At 33.4% G+C, this 19,600-nt stretch overlaps 1 protein-coding gene across 1 annotated transcript; it reads left to right on the top strand.

The window, feature by feature from the left end:
- The first annotated feature begins 10,044 nt into the window (after positions 1-10,044).
- Positions 10,045-18,732, top strand: LOC125833680 (uncharacterized). Its single transcript, XM_049512847.1, has 7 exons — positions 10,045-10,391; positions 12,739-12,983; positions 13,375-13,590; positions 13,665-13,757; positions 13,858-13,974; positions 14,995-15,375; positions 18,412-18,732. The coding sequence occupies exons 1-7, from the start codon at positions 10,079-10,081 to the stop codon at positions 18,499-18,501; spliced, it is 1,455 nt and encodes a 484-aa protein (XP_049368804.1). The 5' UTR covers positions 10,045-10,078; the 3' UTR covers positions 18,502-18,732.
- The last annotated feature ends 868 nt before the right edge of the window (positions 18,733-19,600 follow it).

The following is a 19,600-nucleotide window of genomic DNA, read 5'->3' as shown; positions in this document are numbered from 1 at the left end:
ACACGATGGAAATTCCTCCAACGGAAGAATTCAACCATTTCAGCCATCGCCACCCATTAATAAAAATCTCCGATATCCTCGATGAAGAAGATCAAGTCATTTGCTCCGGCTGCGACCACGATCTCTCTAGCGGACCCGCCTACATGTGCACAAAAATAAACTGCAATTTCATCCTCCACGACTCTTGTTTCGATTTGCCTAGGCAAATTAAACACAAGTCTCACCCGAAACACACATTAAGTCTCCGATTTTTTCCTCCGTACAACGACGGGGAATTCACGTGCGATGCATGTGGGAATTGGGGGCACTCATTTACTTTTCATTGTGATAAATGTAAGTTTGATCTTCATGTGGAGTGTGCTTCGTTGCCTGAGATTGAAGAGAGGGAAGATCATCAACATCCTCTTACGTTGTGTTATAATAGTAGTAACTTGTTTGTAGGGAAGGAGGTTGAAGTTGATGTGATGTGTTATGTTTGTAAAAATGGAGTTGGGAAGAGTTGTTGGTTTTATTGTTGTTTGGCTTGTAAATGTGGTGCACATTTAGATTGCGTGTCTACTCAAGAAATTCAAGTTTTAGATATTTGAGTAAGTTTGAGATTTTTTTTTTTCTCTTAAGAGAAAAATAAAATGTTTCTTTGTGGAAATCCAATATTGTGTTTGATGTTAATTAATCTGCCGTTTCAACTATGTTTTACGATGTATGCCAAGTCGTAATTTGTTTGATTCTACTTATTAGACATTATTTTTGGTTCTATATATTCATTGAACTTTTCTTTTTTTTTTTCTTGGTTGGATTTATAGCGATTAAATATGTGATAAAGATGTATGTCACCCAAGAGTCGTGGCCTAATAATTCTGAAGTGAGTTGGAAATTATGGTTTAAACAATTGATAGTGAAGGACATAAAGTGTGTTTTGATAAATAGTTGATGATAGTTTAAGTAGAAAAATTCACATGTCCGATAAATCAAAGATGAAATAAAAAAAATTTGAAATCCATAATTAAGTGTATTTTAATCATTAACTCTTCAAATTTCAATGGGAATGAAAGTAACAAGGCAATTTTTTTGGGGGTTCAAACCTTAATAGATAGTTAATTGATACAATATCTTTCAAAAAGATATGGAAGACAATGATATATACATTAACCTTCTATGGTTTTTTTTTTTTTTTGTGATAAGTAGAATATTTTATTAACCAAGTGAATAGGTACAACTAAAAAAGAAAAGAAATCAAGGACTTAAAATCTTTTAATCTGGACATATTGTCAATACTAGCATTGCACCTTATATTCCTCTAATTTTATTTTTTATCTTCCTATCAACATTAACCTTCAATTTAACATGCTTTTGGATTGACAAATATTTTGCATAGACAAAAATGTTGATACCAAAACAAATAGTTATGTTTAATCAATAATTAGTGTGAAAGAAAGTGCAATTACCGAATGAAATATATAAATGATTATTATTTTCTAAAAAAGAAAAAAAAACTACATGACATAGCAAAGACGAGAGGGAGTTGCTCGAATGGTAAGCACCCCTCACTTCCAACCCAAAGGTGCGAGTTCGAGTCATCAAGGGAGCAAAAGAGGTGGGAGCTCCTAAGGAGGGTTAAAAAGAAAAAGAAAAGATATTTATTTAATGTTTATATCTATAGTTTAAGATATTTATTATGTTTTGATATAATTTAATATTAAATAAAAATTTCACTATTACATGTTATTATACTCCTTACAAGCGCTTTTTATGATAATTATTCCTTATGATTTTTCTCTTTTATTACCCTAGATCACTTATATTTTTTTTCCCTCTTCAAATTAAGGGTCAATATATGTTACGAAAAAAAAAGAAAGTGTTGAACTTTCAAAATCTTCAAACATTTTGTAGCACAATGATATTTATAACTTCATTTTGTGTTGCACAATACAAATCTAAGTTATTGACAGTTAATATATTGATTTCTACACATTTGAGTGCAAGTATACTTTGTACTGTTTGATAGTAATTTTTTTTTTTGATAAATGGATACATTTAGTTATTAATACATGTATTTGTTTTTATTTTTTTAATATTTGGATACATTTAGTTATTAATACATGTATTTTTTGAAATATTTGGATACATTTTGATACATGGATAGTCTTTGTTTGACTTCTTCGAATTTGAAAAATGAATTCCATTAAATCAAATTTGAAAATATATGTATTAAATCTCAGAAAGAAACAATGGTGAAAATTGGACAACAAAGCAAATTGTATTTCAATTTTATTTTTTTGAGAGAGATGAGAATACCAACGTCCTAATTGTTGAATGAGTAACTTTAGATGTTTGTTTAATAATGGGAAGTATGCGAATTCAAATTGCCCTGACTCAAGGAATTACCATTTTAAAAACAGTTTTTTTCCTTTTTTAATGCCCTAAATTTGGAACTGTGTACTAGTATACAAAAAAAATAAAAATTGAATACATAGAATATAATAGTATTACCATAATACATATAGCTATATACGTAATTATGATAACTATAGCAAAAGAAATATGATAACTCCTAAACTATAGTCATTTATGTAAGTTTTTGAGAAAAAAACAACCATCTAATTCAAATTTAGTGGTCTATGAATTAATTATCATTAGGTTGTAGATCATAGTAAAATTAACAAGAAAGATCAGTTGTCTTCCCTAGTACTAGTGAAATTGAAGAAAGACATATCTTTTCTTATGAAAGAAATACTCTATCTGTCTAACAATAGTTGTCAACTACTCTCTTTTTCTCTAATTATTTGTTCATTTTTAAATTGACATACCTATTAAGAAAACAATTATTGACATATAGAGTTTACTATTTTACCCCTATTAATTATGAAGTGGATGGATTAAAAACTTAAGGTTTTCAAAAAGTTCTACATTTTTCAAAGTAATTAATTGAGGGTATAATAGGTAGAAAAAATTGTCCTTTCTTGATTTGTCAAAATAGACAAGTAATTAGGGACAACTAAAAAAAAGAAAAAGTGGACAAGTAATTAGGGACAAAGGGAGTATTGACTTGGCACACCCCTTAAGAAACTATAAATACAAGGGTAATTTTATTATATCATCCTTTGAATAATAATAAATACAATGTGTTGAAAAATATAATAATAAAATTAAATAACTATAATTAATGATAAGGATAAATTAGGAACTGATCGATATCTCCAAATAATATAGTGAATAACTATAGTTGTAGGACGGGAGTAATAGCTAAAAATAATTGCTTACTACATTTAGAGATTATATATAGTATTTCAGATGTTAATATATCGAGAAAAGATATTCAAAAAACATTAATAACTTGAATTAGTTTGGACACTTTATGTTTCAAAAGTTAATTTTATTTAAAGCGATAAATGACAAAATTATGAAATTAATTAGAAAAAAGTCACTCAACTAAAAATATAATTGCAATAAATCATCAAACTTATTTTTCAAACCCAAAATAACTAAACATTAGTGAAGGTAAAGTAGGCTGAATACCACCCGCATTAACCTTTACTTAATTTTCTAACATATCATCATTCTTATAGAAATTCAGATGAAGGTGAAGTCAGTTGCGGAGCAAAATCTTTTATTATTCGAACTTAAAACTTCTTCATTAAAATGGACATCCATTATCACTACGCCACATGTATAACTTTTGTCAAGGGTGTCCAACTTTAAATATATCCTTTAAAAGTAGAATTTGACATATATATATATTTATATATATATATACACATAACGTAATTTTCCGACGAAGGGTGTCTACTATAGCTCCGCCCTGGGTGAGGTTAGATAGACCCCATTGCATTAGTTTCTTTTTGAAATTCAAATTAGAAAAACTTTATGATCTGAATTAAATAAATTTTCCAAATTCGACATGTTATCTGCTCAATCTTAAACCATCATCAAGCAAAATCATTAATTTATAATCCAACGCTAATTCATTGCCTTCCAATGTATCTTTTATTTTCTCATTATATTTACGTAGTTTAATTGTTGTGCAAATTTTCGTTTGAATACGCATAGAATGAACAATACAATTTTTTAAAGTTTCAAATGTATTATTATACATAAATTATTAAGAAAAAAAAAAGGGTTCCCACCAAATCCGATCCGTAAAAAGCTTTTTTGGTATGAAAAATTGTTGTGGCAACCATTGAATTGCCACATAAACTATTTATGGTGACTAGGTCGCCACCATTTTAAAAGTTTCAAATGTATTTTAACCTTCTATTGTTTTTTTTTTTATGATTAGTAGAATATTTTATTAATCAAGTGAATAGGTACAACTCAAAAGAAGAAAAGAAATCAAGGACTTAAAACCTTCTAATATGGACATATCGTATACTAGCGTTGCACCTTTTATCCCTCTGAACATATTTTTATCTTCCTATCAACATTAACCTTCAATTTCATGCTTTTGGATTGACAAATATTTTGCATATACAAAAATGTTGATACCAAAACAAATAATTATGTTTAATCAATAGTTAGTGTGAAAGAAAGCGTGCAACCCAAAATCTACAGAATGAAATATATAAACAACTCTTTTTTTCTATAAAGAAGAACATATCAATTTTCAAGAAAAACGTCACATAAAGCATGCATTTAAAGGCACACTAAACTTAAAACTAATTAGAACAAAATCGAGCAGCGAAGCCTATTGAGAAACCACTTCATTTTTTCTTTCTTTTAACCTTTAAATGCAAAGAGACTAACCTATATACCAAACTGAAATTTGATACAAAGAAAAAAGAAGGATGACCACAATATCTATTGAAGTTTCCAGATTGTTTGACTAATAAACGACACCCGATACAAATCAAGCTACACTTTGAAATAAAGAAGACAGTCAAGTTCTCAATAGCATTTTGAAACCAAAACAACTCCAACATGTAAATTAGATAGACACGTTTTGGAAATGAACTATCAGTACGCATGTATGCCAAATTGAAACACGATTACGGTACCAACATTACATTGCTAGCTGACATAAACAAGACAAAGACAACATTCAAGTTGTGCAAGAAACAGAGACAAGTTTTGCGATATTGTCCGGATGAGAAACTGCTACAACCAAATTGAAACAACAAAGGAGACAACCAAAACACAAATAAATAATGAAACAATAGAACACAGAGCTGGCACACTCAAAATTGCGATTGAATGAGCAATAGACCATCTTGAGCATATTGATTCAGCCCACCTGCAAAATAAGATTAAGCCATATCAAAACTAAGAAACGAATTTAGAATAATATCTTGCCAATTCATATACATTAGTTTAGATCATTCTTACTTCAAAACGAATAGAGAAATGAGAAAGGTAAAAGAATATACCTTTTTGGAGCAGCAAGCCGAGACAAGACAAGCTAGTTGGAGCGAACTATATCACCACCACAATGAGACTTCGAGACTTCCGATGAGCGAGCAATATAGCGAAACTAAAACTCGAACTAGTTCTACCCCTCTTTTGAATGTATTTCTTGTATATTTCTATATCTACTTCTGTTTCTAACCTTTAATGAACTATTCTTTTGTAAGTCTGTTTTGGCCTCTATATATGAATATATTTTCTCAACCTTGAACAAAAAACTAACATAGCAAACAATGATATTTATTTAATTTTTATAGCTATAGTTTTAAAATATTTATTATATTTAGATATAATTTAATACTATTAAATAACAATTTCACTATTATATGTTGTTATACTCATTACAGGCGCCTTTTATGGTTCTTGTAATTTTTCTCCTTCATTATGTTAGATCATTGGTATTTTTTCCAAATCTCCTTTCATATCAAGATACATTCTTGTAATTTTTCTCCTTCATTATGTCCATAACTTCATATTGCACAATAAAAATCTCAGTAATTGATAGTGAATATATTGATTTCCACACATTTGAATGCATGTAATATAAGTAAAAAACGAATTCCATTAAAATTGAATTTGGAAATACCTGTATCAAATCTCACAAAAAAATAATGGTGAAAACTGAAAAACAAATAAATTGTATTTCAATTTTTATTTTGGAGAGATGAGAATACCAACGTCCTAGTTGTTGAATGAGTAATTTTAGAGGTTTGCTTAATAATGGGAAGTATGCGAATTCAAATTGCCCTGACTTAAGGAATTGCCATTATTAAAAGCAGATTTTGCCTTTTTAATGCCCCAAATTTGGAACTGTATACTTTATACAATTTTTTTTTAAATACATAGAATATAATACTATTACCATAATACATATAACTTACGATAATTATGATAACTATAGCTAAAGAAATATGATATTAACTCCTAATTATAGTCATTTATATAAGTTTCCTAAAAAAAACCCACCTAATTCAAATTTAGTGGTTTATGAATTTAATTATCATCGGTTAATAGATCATAATAAAATTAAAAAGAAAGATCAGCTGTCTTCACTATTACTATTTACTAGTGAAATTGAAGAAAGACATGTCTTTTCTTATGAAAGAATTAAGAGCTAAGAATAGTTGCTTACTACATTTTAGAGATTATATATATCGAGGGAAGCTATTCAAAAAACATTAATAGCTTGAATTGGCTTGGAGACTCTATGTTTCAAAAGTTAATTTTATTTAAAGCGATAAATGACAAAATCAAGAAATTAATTAGAAAAAGATAACTCAACTAAAAATATAATTGTAATAAATCATTGAACTTATTTTTCATCCCAAAATAACTAAACATTAGTGAAGGGCAAGTTGGCTGAATATCACCCGCATTAACCTTTACTTAATTTCCTAAAATAACTTAACAACTTAACATTCAAGGTGAAGTTGACTAAATATAACCCGCATTAACCTTTACTTAATTTCCTAACATATCATTCTTATCGAAATTCAGTGAAGGTGAAGTCAGTGGCGGAGCCAATTTTTTTATTGTTCGAACCTAAAACTTCTTCATTAAAATGGACATTCATTACCATTATGTCACATGTATAACTTTTGTCAAGGGTGTCCAATTTTAAATATATATCCTTTAAATGAAGAATTTGACATATTTATACTATATAATTTTCCGACGAGGGTCTCCACTGTAACTCCGCCCTGGTTGAAGTTGGATAGACCCCATTGCGTTAATTTCTTTTTGAAATTTAAATTAGAAAAACTTCATGATCCGAATTGAATAAATTATCCAAATTCGACCTGTTATCTACTCAATCTTAAACCATCATCAAGATAAATCATTAATTTATAATTCAACGCTAATTCATAGCCTTCCAATTTAGCTTTTATTTTCTTATTATATTTACGTAGTTTAATTTTTGTACAAATTTTCGTTTGAATACGCATAGAATGAACGATACAAATTTCAAAAGTTCCAAATGTATATTATACATAAATTATTAAGAAAAAAAAAAAAAAAAGGTTCCCACCAAATTCGATCCTTAAAGAGCTTTTTTGGTGTGAAAAACTGTTGTGGCAACCATTGAATCGCCACATAACCTATTTATGGTGACTAGGTCGCCACCATTTCTTGTCTTTTTCCCTTTTTTCCTTTAGAAAGAGGAGAGTGATATAAAGCCCCCAATTCGCCTTAAACTTGTCGTCGTCGTCGTCACCATCACCTCTTGTGACACAAAATCAGATTTCGAGGGTTGCTTCCAATTCTCTGGGCATACTTTAAGCGTGAAGAAGTGTATAAGGTAGATTTTCATTCATCTTGTTTTGTCTCATAGGTGTTTTTTTTCATCTATTATGTAAAATTTTATTTCGAATTGGGCTTGTTGAGCAAAAAAAATCCTGTGAGTTATGAGATTTTAGTGCCAAGATTTGCTGAAGTGTTGGTTGCTTCCGAAACCCTAACCCTCATTTGTCCCCATTTGCTCAAATGAAAATCAATAAATTTCAATCGCTACTGATTCTTGCATGTGTTTTTTTTTTCAAGCATCACGATTCCAGAATATTGCTTAGAATTGTTTAAACCTTAAACATGAGGGAAGGGCAGTTGCAATTACTACTTACTATTGTTTGAGCAAAATGTTCTTCTTTGAATATTTATTAAATAGGAATTATTATGTATGTTTGATATCAGTACTTTTAGCTAAGCTCTCCCACCAGTCACCCCCACACTTTGTTACATTTCTAGTTTTAAAAAAAGTGATCTTTTATCTAAACACTGGAAATATTTTAAACTGATGAAGTAAAAAAAGCAAAAAGGAAGTTTTGGGACTTTCTAATTGATTGAAGGATGGTACAGTGAACTCTACCCTCTTCAGTCAAATTGGGATGAGTTCTATTTGCTGCTTGTTCCCGAGTGACCCACAATAAGGAGAAGAATGCTACTCTATGATCAGTAGGCACAACTCAGGGGTCAAATAACTGCAATTCAGACAATTATGTCATGGATAATCTCAATGGTCTTCTATTACCAATTAAAATATACTTGTTGCCTTATGAATAATGTTGAAACATAGTAATTTTTATTTCTAAAAATTGTCTTCATCTCAAGTGTTTTATGTCCCACCTGACTGGCTACCTTCTGCTCTTTTGACTTTTGAGCAAGGCATCATGTTTAAGCTGGTAATGAACTTGAATCTGAAAGCACCACTCTTGAACAATTACTTTTTTCACAAGGACTAATTAATTTGTACTAGCCATATTTTTCAAGTTCACGTCACTTACCACAACCTTGCCGCTGTGCTTGATAACCTTAGTGATCTCTCCAATCTTATCTTTGTCTGGATGTAACTTTTACTGTATCTCCCGCATTCACATGCATTTTGTATCACACAGAAGTCTGTTTGGCTTACACTTTGTCCACACCATTGCTTAAGAAGCAGAAGAAAAGAAAATAAGGAGTAATTTCCTTTGTCATGGAATATGGTATTCCAACTACGAGGATACTATGTTTTCCCTGATGTAGTAGTTTCCTATTTAGTCCGCAGATAACCAGAAGATAACATTTGCTGGCAGTTGTTCTGGAACTGCTATTGAGTTAGTCTATGCACCTTTTGGTAAGTCTTCTCTCCGAGTCATAGAAGTTCATCACCTGACAGCACTAAAAAAACCAGAAATGGCTCAAAGAAACCAACCTTGGCTACGAAGCAACCTGGCCTCTGTTCACTTGCAAATGATAAAAAATAGTCTTGTTGTAGATGGACTGTGCATGATAAGATAAAGTCATATAAAGGAGGATAATAACAGAGAACTAGTAAACAATTGCAATAAGGGGAGTTAACCTAATAACAGCAAGTCCATATTCTAAATAAGATTTTCAGAAATTGATGTTATGTCATTTTGTGTACTCTTTTGAATAACGTGTCTCAATCGACTGTCTCCTTTACAAAGCCATTGGAAGTTTTATTAATAGTCCGCCAAATAATTGACACATGAGCCTGAGTGAAATATCTTGCTCAGTCTCTCCAAAATGTTGATGGACCTGTGTTAGGTCCTCTGAAAATGCATCAATATTGGAGGGATCCGACACACACCTGTCGGCATTTTTGAAAAGTCTGAGCAACATATCAGTGAACCGTTTTCCTTGTCTCTTGGAAGGACTTTGGCCTAAGTGCATACACTTATCTGTTCTCAATTGCCAGAAATATATTGGGCCTATGAATTTTCTGATGGACTCAACTTGTTTGTCAATGTATTTAACCTTGCTGTTCCTGCTGTCTGATAATTGGGTTCTTACTTCTTAGTATAGGGCACATCAAACTTCCTTTGGATCCACTTCTCATTATTTTACTTTTTATGCTTTCAATACTATACTCCCTCTGTTTGCTTTTTACTTGTCACGTTTGGACTTGACACATTCATTAAGAAAACAACAATTGACATGACTATTTTACCACACTACCCTTATTAATTGATGTTTAGTATCAGGTCTTGAAAAATAATTTGGTGAATAAGTAATTAATGCTAAGGGTAAAACATGGAAAAATATAAATGTCTTTTCTTGATATGTTAAAAGTGACATGACAACTAAAAGTGAAAATCTATTTTTGGAATAGTGGACAAGTAAAAGTGTACAGAGGGAGTAAAATTTTTGAATCTTTTTATACTTTTTATGTGATGTTGTAGAAATGGCAAGATTTGCACGAGGTAGAGGTAGAGGTCGGCGAGGTGGAAGGGGCCGTGGGCGTGGTAATGTTGAAGGAGTACGTGATAATTTTGCAGTGGTGTCATCCGTAAATATTAATCCATCACATAGACCTACACTTGATCAAGCATCTCAGCCACAAGCACAACCAGCAGGGATTCCTGAAGCAATTCAGTGTACTTCTCCAGGCTTTCGGACCCCTGGAACAAGTCAAAGACAATTGTCGGGGTCACAATTATCAAGGAATATGGAAGGAAGTGTACATCCCTCTTCAGAGAATTTAAATAACGATGAAGGTTAGTTTTCTTGCATTTCAATACTTCTAAGTGGTCTGTTTCCCTCTTCTCTGTTGTACTATTATGCAATTTTTACTTGTATTGTTCATTTAGTTTTTTCAACCACATTTTAGTATTCTGTTGCTCGTTCAATGTCCTTGGCCAATTTCGTAGAGTCTATTATGTACTACATTGTTGTACAATTATGTTTTGATAAGATGATGCTGTCATGAGAATCTTCATGGATGTATAACATACTAATTTTTATTTGATAACTGACAAATCCACTAGCTCACGGTTCGAAACTCGGTGAGTAGTGGGTCTGACCCTTCTCCATATAAATATAGTAATGTACAAAGACTATTACCCTCTAACCCAGTGGCGTAGCCAGAAATTTCATGAAGGGTGTCCAAACTTCGGACAGTAAATTTTTTAAAAGAAGTAGTTCTATAGGGATTCGATCTTGCTTGCATACTTCTGCACCCAATTGAGGTACTGCTCACTTCACGTCAAAGTTGTGCATTTTTAAATATCTTACAGATTTTAAGCAGCCCACAATAAAAAAAAGCAAAATATGGACGCAAGCAATCGAACATGGTCACCGCTGTGTAAGTTCAGTGCATACCCTTTCCACTGTGCGCTATGGGTCTCCATTGGTTCCGAGGGTGTTCAAAATACTATATATACCAAAATAAGTATAATTTGACCCATATTAGTGTAATTTTCCGACGAAGTGTGTCCAACTGGACACCTGACACCACCGTAGCTCCGCTCCTGCTCTAACCTCATTTACTTATGCACTGCCTACGTAAGTGTCCCATAGACTTCAGATCTAGCTTCTGATGTGTGAGTTTTCTTCATCATCCATCATCTTGCATAGCCTTTGTAATTGGCATGGCTGACTTTTGCTCCATTATAAGACAACACTTGAATATCTATAATGATAATGCAATACCCACATATATAGATGCAATGAAATCTGGGTAGGATGGGTGAGGCTTTGACCAGATAACATTGGGATTCTGCCACACTACTACATCCAATATTTATTTTTCAGAGATATTGACTATGCTGCTGGGAAAAATCATGGACCTAGCTACCAAAGTTTGTGCGCAATAGTACTGGATGTTACAAAAAGATAGATTTGTTAGTTATCAGTTGGGTAGTAACAGAAGCCTAGCTAATTAAACAACTGAAGGACCTCCTCAAAATTATTGCAAAAGTTAAGGTCTCTTAATCATTGCTAAATAGCCATCAAGTAAGATTTGTTCCTATGAAAAATACAAGAGAAAATTTCTATTGAATTGTGTATCTACATTATGATACGGAGCCCTATCTATAGACACTACATTGCAATCCTTATTTAAGTAGGATTCTATTTACTAATCCTATTCTTATTCTAACACTCCCCCTCAAGCTGATGCATACAAGTCACATGTACTGAGCTTGTTACCGATGTAACTAATATGAGGACCGGTGAGAGACTTGGTGAAGATATCTCCAAGCTGATCACTCGGACAGCTGCTTAGGTCACTGGAAAACTGCACAGTGACAGCTGTTTTCGCTGGAATGATGCACAATGATACTTTTCTTAATACAAGAGGAAAATATTATTGAATTGTGTATCTACATTATTAAACTAAGCCCTATTTATAGACACTACATTACAATCTTTATTCAAGTAGGATTCTATATACCATTCCTATTCCTATTCCTTTATTAACAGTTCCTTCTCAGGTTGTTCATCTATATCTTTAAACTTAGCATTCATATAGTGACGAAGAAGTGAGCAATATCTTCTCTGAAATTTGTGCTTCTTGATGCTGTTATCTACTCTTGTGGTGTGCTGGCATAACACTTAATTTCTTGTAATAATCAAGTTTCTTCTTGGTATAGCATGTCAACAGGATGAGCTATACATCATATCTATAGCAGGGACAATTATGAAAAGGAACTATATATTTGAGTCATCATTTTGTTGAAATTGTTGATACACTGTTAAACTAAAGGATATCTGGATATATCACTATACCTTACATGAGAACCACCATATCTTGAAAATATAGCTTCGGATCCTCCTATAATTCTTTCCAGCCATATATCTGTTGGATTGCTCTGGAACTGTTCTGAAAGGTGTTGCTAATATGTTTTTCCCTTTTCAGCTAGTAACCCTATTATCCTATTAGCTTATGACCAGTGTGCATCTGAAATGATTTAAGCAAAAATAAGTATCATTTGGTTTAGCTTAGACATAAAGAAGTTCAATTTTTAAATTTTTTTTACGGCTGGTTTCCATTTCTCTTTTGTATTCTATATAGTATCTTTTGCTGTAAAGTTTTCTAATTGTCCTATATTTCTCGCTTCACAGTTTCTTGCAGCAAATCTAAGAAAGGTAGGGGAAAATATAGATCCATAAACGTGGAAATGAAGACCAAATATGGTAGCAAAATCACAGTTCATATTCCGGATGACATTGATAGAGCTGTAGGTCCGGGGGCTAGAGATATTGTCAATTATTGTGGCTTGACCATGAGGAGCACTATCTCATTTAGAGATGGTGATTGGGCTACAATTTTTGCAAAAGATGGAGAAACAATGTGGCTGAAAGTGAAGGTAATACATTGTTGTCAATATTTAACATTTAGATGTCTTGCATTATTTATGTTGCTAGGATAACATTTATAACTTTCTCTGTGTTAGTTTATTTATAAAATCATCTTACCTTCTTAAAAATATAAATAAATTACTCCCACCATTTCAATTTATGTGATGGTATTTGACTGGATATGAAGTTTAAGAATGAAAGATTTTTATTTGAAACTCGTTGTTTAAAGCAAGCCATAAGTATTTTGTGTCTCTAAATCATCTCATCAAGGGTAGAATGAGAAGTTTAAAGTTAAATTATTACTAATATGGAAAACTAATTTTTTGGGACTAATAAAAAAGGAAATAATGTCACATGAATTTGGACAGGGGGAGTATTACCTTACATACATGTTTTCAGGAGAAATTTGAAGTAGGTGGTGGTAGGGGAGAGAATGTGTTACAAGGTTTTGTGGCCAGCACTATGAAAAGGCTTTTTAGAACGTGGAAGACTCGGTTGCATGCTGAATACTTGCGTTATAATACTGATGAGGAGAGACTGTCCCATCCGCCAAAAGATGTTGTGCCTGAGGATTGGGAATTTCTGATACAATATTTTGGAAGCCAGACGTTCAAGGTAACTTGATAAGAGGATGTTTGATAAATTATCATTTGAATATCGGTGTCTTAATCTGTTTGACTTTATTGCAGGCTAAAAGCGAGAGAAATAAAATAAACAGGAAAAAGCAAACAACAAAGCATTTATGTGGTTCAAAGTCTTTTGCAGAAGTAGAGGAATCCACGGTGAAAATGCATTTATTCCAACCATCATATACTTTCGTTATTTGTTTATGTCGTTTTATGTGCTCACATTTGTTTTTCTCATATGAAATATATATTGCAGAGAGATCCTCTTACCGGAGAAAAGGCACCACCACATCGTATCTGGGAGCTCCAACATACGCGTAAGAATGATAAAGGAGAACTGTTGTGGTCAGATCAACAATCTCAACAAATTCACGTAATTTTCCATAATCACTAGTTTTTTGTTAAATATATTTATTTGGAAAAGTATAAAAAATGCCTTTAAACTATGCAAAGTTGAACAAAAATGTCCTCATTTAATAGTTTGGTCCAAAAATGCTTTTATTGTTACTGTTGTGTCAAAAAAACCCTTTTCCTAATATACATATTGTTTCTTTTCTTTTAAATGACATTTTGGAAAATGGCCTTTTGACCGAAAGTAACAATAGGGACATTTTTTGATCAACGTATTGATGTTAGAGGCATTCTCGGACTAACCTATCAGTGGATGACATTTTTGTTCAATTTCGCATAATTTAAGGACATTCTTGACCTTTTTTCATTTTTTTTTTTTGGTAACAACTGTGAAATAATATTACCAGCACTCATCAACATAACTACAAAATAAAGAGCACCCAACTCCTGGACCACCTTCAGACTGGTGCCAGGAAATCAAGCCTCAAGCTAAGGCAAAAAATAGCTAACAATTCAGTCTATGCATGAATCTCTACAACTATGTGCTCTCTTTGATGCACTAAACAACTCTAATCTAATTTTCATGTCTGTCTTAATCTGTGTTACCACTTCAGCCGATTGTATATAGATTCCTCTAAATTGTTTCCAATCCTAACTTTCCAAGTATTGTAGTACACCCCCCCCCCCCCCCCCCCCCCCCCCAATATTGCTACCAGTATCTGCTTCTTGAACCCATTGCACCTCTTTCTTTTTATTGTTAGTAATACCCGTCTCACCTCCCCTGCAATCAGTGTAATCCCTGTCCATGTTTCTAGTCCTTGTTCCACATCCTTTATCCATTCACACTGCCAGAACAAGTGTTTGTTTGTTTCCTGAGCCTGCTTGTCACATAAACAACAATACGTATTATCTATAGGTACATTCAGTCTTTGCATTCTCTCCTTTGTAAGGAGTCTGTCCTGCACAGCTAGCCAAACAATAAACCTTTTTTCATATTTATTATTCTATATATGTTAGTATAAATGGTTTTGCATAACTGCAGGGCCAGATCCAGGAACTTGTGGTTCAACAGCAATATGAACGAAACGAGAATCCAATGTCTGGAGATAAGATTTTAGCTACTGTACTTGGCGAGAGAACAGGCTATGTCCGTGGAAAAGGTTATGGAAAGACGCCTCTTAAAAAGAGCCACATGCAACATGAGTACTTGGGATCTAGCCTGTCTTCTGCAATAGAAGGTGTGCGCCAAGAGATGCAAGCTGACATGGATCGTAAGTTTCAAGAGGAACGTGAACAAATGCGAGCTGAAATGGACAAAATGTTTCAAGCACGGATGGAAGAGGAGCGCAGACAAATGCGAGTAGAAATAGACAAAAGGATCCAAGATCAGATGGTGGCTAATTTAATGGTTGGAATGCAACAGGTATTCTTCCTTTTCTGCTGTGCTGCTTGATCTCTTTAATTATGTGGGATTGAGACATTGAGTCTCATCACTGCGATTTATTGACCTCCAACCCCTTTTTTAATTCACAATCTTCACTTCATGACATTGCTGTGTGCACATAAGTAACTGTTACATACTTATTAAATAGCGAACTGATGGTGTGAAGACAATATTTCATCTGCATCCATTTGGTGACTTACTCATGCTATGCTGCCTTAAAAAAACAGATAAGAGACTTATTTATGTCAATCTATGGACTGCCATCTCTACCTTCGCAAAGGTAGGGGTAAGGTTGTGTACACACTGCCCTCTCTAGACCTTGTAGGATTACATTGGATATGTTGTTGTGGACTGCCATCTGTCATGAAAAAAATCCAATTGTTTTTTCAAAAGTATGGGTTATAAGGTATGGTTAGTAACAGAATACACACATCCATGACTCATGGTTTGGGAACACCATTCTTGGTCTTTGCCCATGTTGCCATTATGTGAAATATAATTACTAATGGGAACTCTTGGTTTGGAAACACCATTAATCTTGGCGTATCCCAGGTTGCCAGTATTGTTCTGGGTTGAAACTCTTTGTTTGGAAACACCATTAATCTTGGTGTATCCCAGGTTGCCGGTATTGTTCTAGGTTGAAATTTCTAATCTTACAGTGATGCAATACTACTACACTTGTTATATGTGTATATTGTTTTATATGCTGACTGATTAGCCCTTTGCTTTGTTTCTTTTCTCTTTTCTATTTTTCTTTTCTATATTGAACAAGGAACACAAATTGTGATGATAACATCAATGCAAACTTAGCTAAAGATATGACACAATAAAGGAAAAAGATCCACATAGGTGATATCTGTTAGTTGGGAATAGAACTTAAGCCTCATTTGTTTGCATTTAATGGAGGTCTGAATATGAATGGTTTAGACCTTTAAATGCATTTGTTTATTTTAAGATTTAAGCCCTTATTTGGTCTGAATAGGTCTCAATCACTAAGATTTTGAATAAAAGTTTTTATATCATTACGATGTATTTTTTGTGGATAACTTTCGCCATTACATTGTCTACTAGACTACTACCACCCGCTACCACCATTACCACCTCTGCCATTAAAATCACCACGATGTCGCCAACCACCAACTACCTCTTCCATCACAACCATCACAACCATCACTAACAACCACCACCGCTGCCATCAACTATTATCAGCCACTACCATACCTACTACTTCCATCATTAAATTAATCCACTGTCATCATCACTGCCACTAGTCATTTCCGTCGTCGCCACAATCAGTAACTACCACCACCACTACCACTGTGATCAATCTCTACTACCAACTACATCCACCATCATAACTAGCACCATCACCAATTACCACTAGCACTATTGTCAACAACCACATATTCTTAAGCCACCACCACCGCCGCCAACTACTAACATCATAGAACCACCTTTGCCATCACAACCACCAACACCACTGCCACCACCAACTAGCTCTGCTATCACAATCACTAACTAATACCAACCACTACTTTTCGGCCGCGACCACACGTACCACCTCATCATTATTATTATATCCATTGTCTCTGCCACCGCTATCAACTACTACACCTACCGAGGTCAATTCCTACTATAAACTATCACAATTAGAACCACTACCAGCTACCACCAATACCATTATCAGCCACAACCACCAACACTGCAAACTACTAACATCAACCAATTTCACCACCACCACTGATGTCAACCACTATTGTCAGTCACTATTACATCTGCCAAATACATCATTATAATTACATTCATAGTCACCACCGTCACCGTCGCCTCCACCTCCGCCACCATTATGAACCACTATCACCGCTTTAGGTAATTCCTACTACCAACCACCTCCACAATCACAACTAGCATCGGTGCCAACTACCACCAACACATCACCCCTCAATTTTCAGCCGCCACCATTGCCACCGCCACCGCTAACTACTAACATCGACAAATTCCACCACCACTACCAACCGCCACCATCGTGCTAGCCACTAGAACACCAATCACCTCCACCATCACAACTATCACCAACCATCACTACCACATGCCACCACAAACCATCTCCACCATTACTAGCGAACGTAAATGTTTTTTTATCAAACAATAATTTTTGTTGTATTAAATTTATGTATTTATTCTTATATTGTATTTATTTTATATTTGAATTGTATATTTATTAAGTTTACAAACAAATAAATTATGCACATTCATATTTTGAGTATTAATCATTGAGTGTTCAAATCTAGGGACAACATCTTAATCATACAGGCATACATTTAGATTTAAACGTCTTAATTTTAATGAAAACAAATAAGCTTTAGTCTTGTTAGAGGACTTTTGTTATTATTACATTTATTTATAATATTTAACTTATTTTGCACTTCTATTTTTGTTCGGTGTCATGATGACATGAGAGGAGCTTAAATGGAATAATGAGTATTCATATAACCGACTCTAACTTGTTTGAAATTGAGACATAGTTGAACAATGAACACAATTGTCAATTTCTCGAGGAGGGAAGATCATTGATTTCTTCAGGTTTACTTATTTTTATCACTTAGGACTCTAACCATGATTGACCTTATTGGAATGCTGGCTACCTGGGATCATGTTGCCTAGGCTTCCAAATGTCGATGTTTTAGTGGAAGCGCATCGATCTCTTTTGTTGCTTGTTGACATAGGATTGTAGAAGCTAAGCTGAATGAAGGAGTTTCTTAACTCAAATTCCATCTCTCTTCTTTGTATCTACTGCAAACATTTTAATAAAATTCACCTTATCATATGTTTTGTGAAACTCATCAGTAATTCTGTGGAACTAATTAACTAGCCATATTTGCATCAAGTTCATTGCGCTTCAGAGTCTCACTGCCTTTTATATCGTTTAGACTTTAGCAGTTTCCTGAATTTGTAGAGTTCAAGGTTATATTTGTGATTATCAAAGTGATTGTTTGCTCCTCTCTTTAATAAAAGGGTCAAGGTTCTTCAACTGCCCGGGTTAGCAAAGGCAAAAAGCAAAAAAGCCCTGAAGTCAGTTGGGGTGTCAAGCGTAAGCGTAAGTAAACCTCCCAGGTTTAATGAACAAATGTGCAATTTATGGGAAGAGATTTTTACGCACTGTGATATTCAGGTGTTAATTTATTTATCATTTAGTCTGTTTTTGCCTTACTTACCCGGTATAACGGACTTTTGTATAATTTGTAAAAATTAGATTGTCTCAGTTGTTGAATTTTTGAGCGCATATCTTCAAAGTCGAATTTGAAAATTTTGAGTCCTATTGCTTGTTAGTTGACATTCATTTTGTTGTATTTGGAGATCAAAAAGTGGTTGGAGTATTGATTTTGTAAGATTTGGGTGATAAAAAGCCTATTAGAAAGGTAACCCACCATTGTTAAACAAGTTTGAAGGAATGGAATGAGTTTGAATTTCATTTTTTTTTTTGTGAGAAATTTGGAGTCTTTAGACTCTTTGGCAGTAGTCTAAGGAGGTTGCTACAAAATTTAAAGTCATTTGAGGGAGAGGAGGACCGGTTTTGAACAAATTTTGTAATAAAAAATTGCAGAAGTTCGGCTCTTTAGTTAGAGATGTGTTGATACATTTTATACAATGCTATACACATCAAAGGTGTTATGTTGTTTATATGTGTGTAAACACTGTATAACAAGTGTAAAAAAATTGATGAAAAATATATGCATGAATTTACTTGGTGTGTCCTTATATTCTTTGCCTCATTTAAGAAAAGTTGGGTAGATATATACTTCCGTCTGCGTTTCTCCCCTCTCCCTGAAAATTTGTGATCAATTTGAAACAATTTTGAAGCCCAGATGTGTTGCTGAAATTTCGGCATAGTTTAAGTTAGGATGATCATTAGGATTTCTGGCTAAATATTTGATGAATCACCAGAATATTTAGCCACAAATGTTAAAAAGATCACAGCGATCCGTTAGAATTTGTGGATTTGAGACATCAAGAGTCTAACACCAATGCTCCGTGTTAGGTGAAATACTATGATAATGAATGATCCAATCAAAGCCCAACTTGCTAAGAGCAAAAAGTCTAACAATGAACTCTTACCGTAACTTCCATTGGCAGTTGACTTCCCAAATTATCAATTGTCCAAATTTGCGGTGGAATTAACTTCCTACAACTTTCACATATAGCA

This window comes from Solanum verrucosum, unplaced genomic scaffold (assembly GCF_900185275.1).
Source record: "Solanum verrucosum unplaced genomic scaffold, falcon-dt-bn FXZP01000307.1, whole genome shotgun sequence".
NCBI classification, from domain to species: Eukaryota; Viridiplantae; Streptophyta; class Magnoliopsida; order Solanales; family Solanaceae; genus Solanum; species Solanum verrucosum.
Note: the sequence above shows the minus strand (reverse complement) of the source record. Positions and strands in the feature narration are given on the sequence as shown.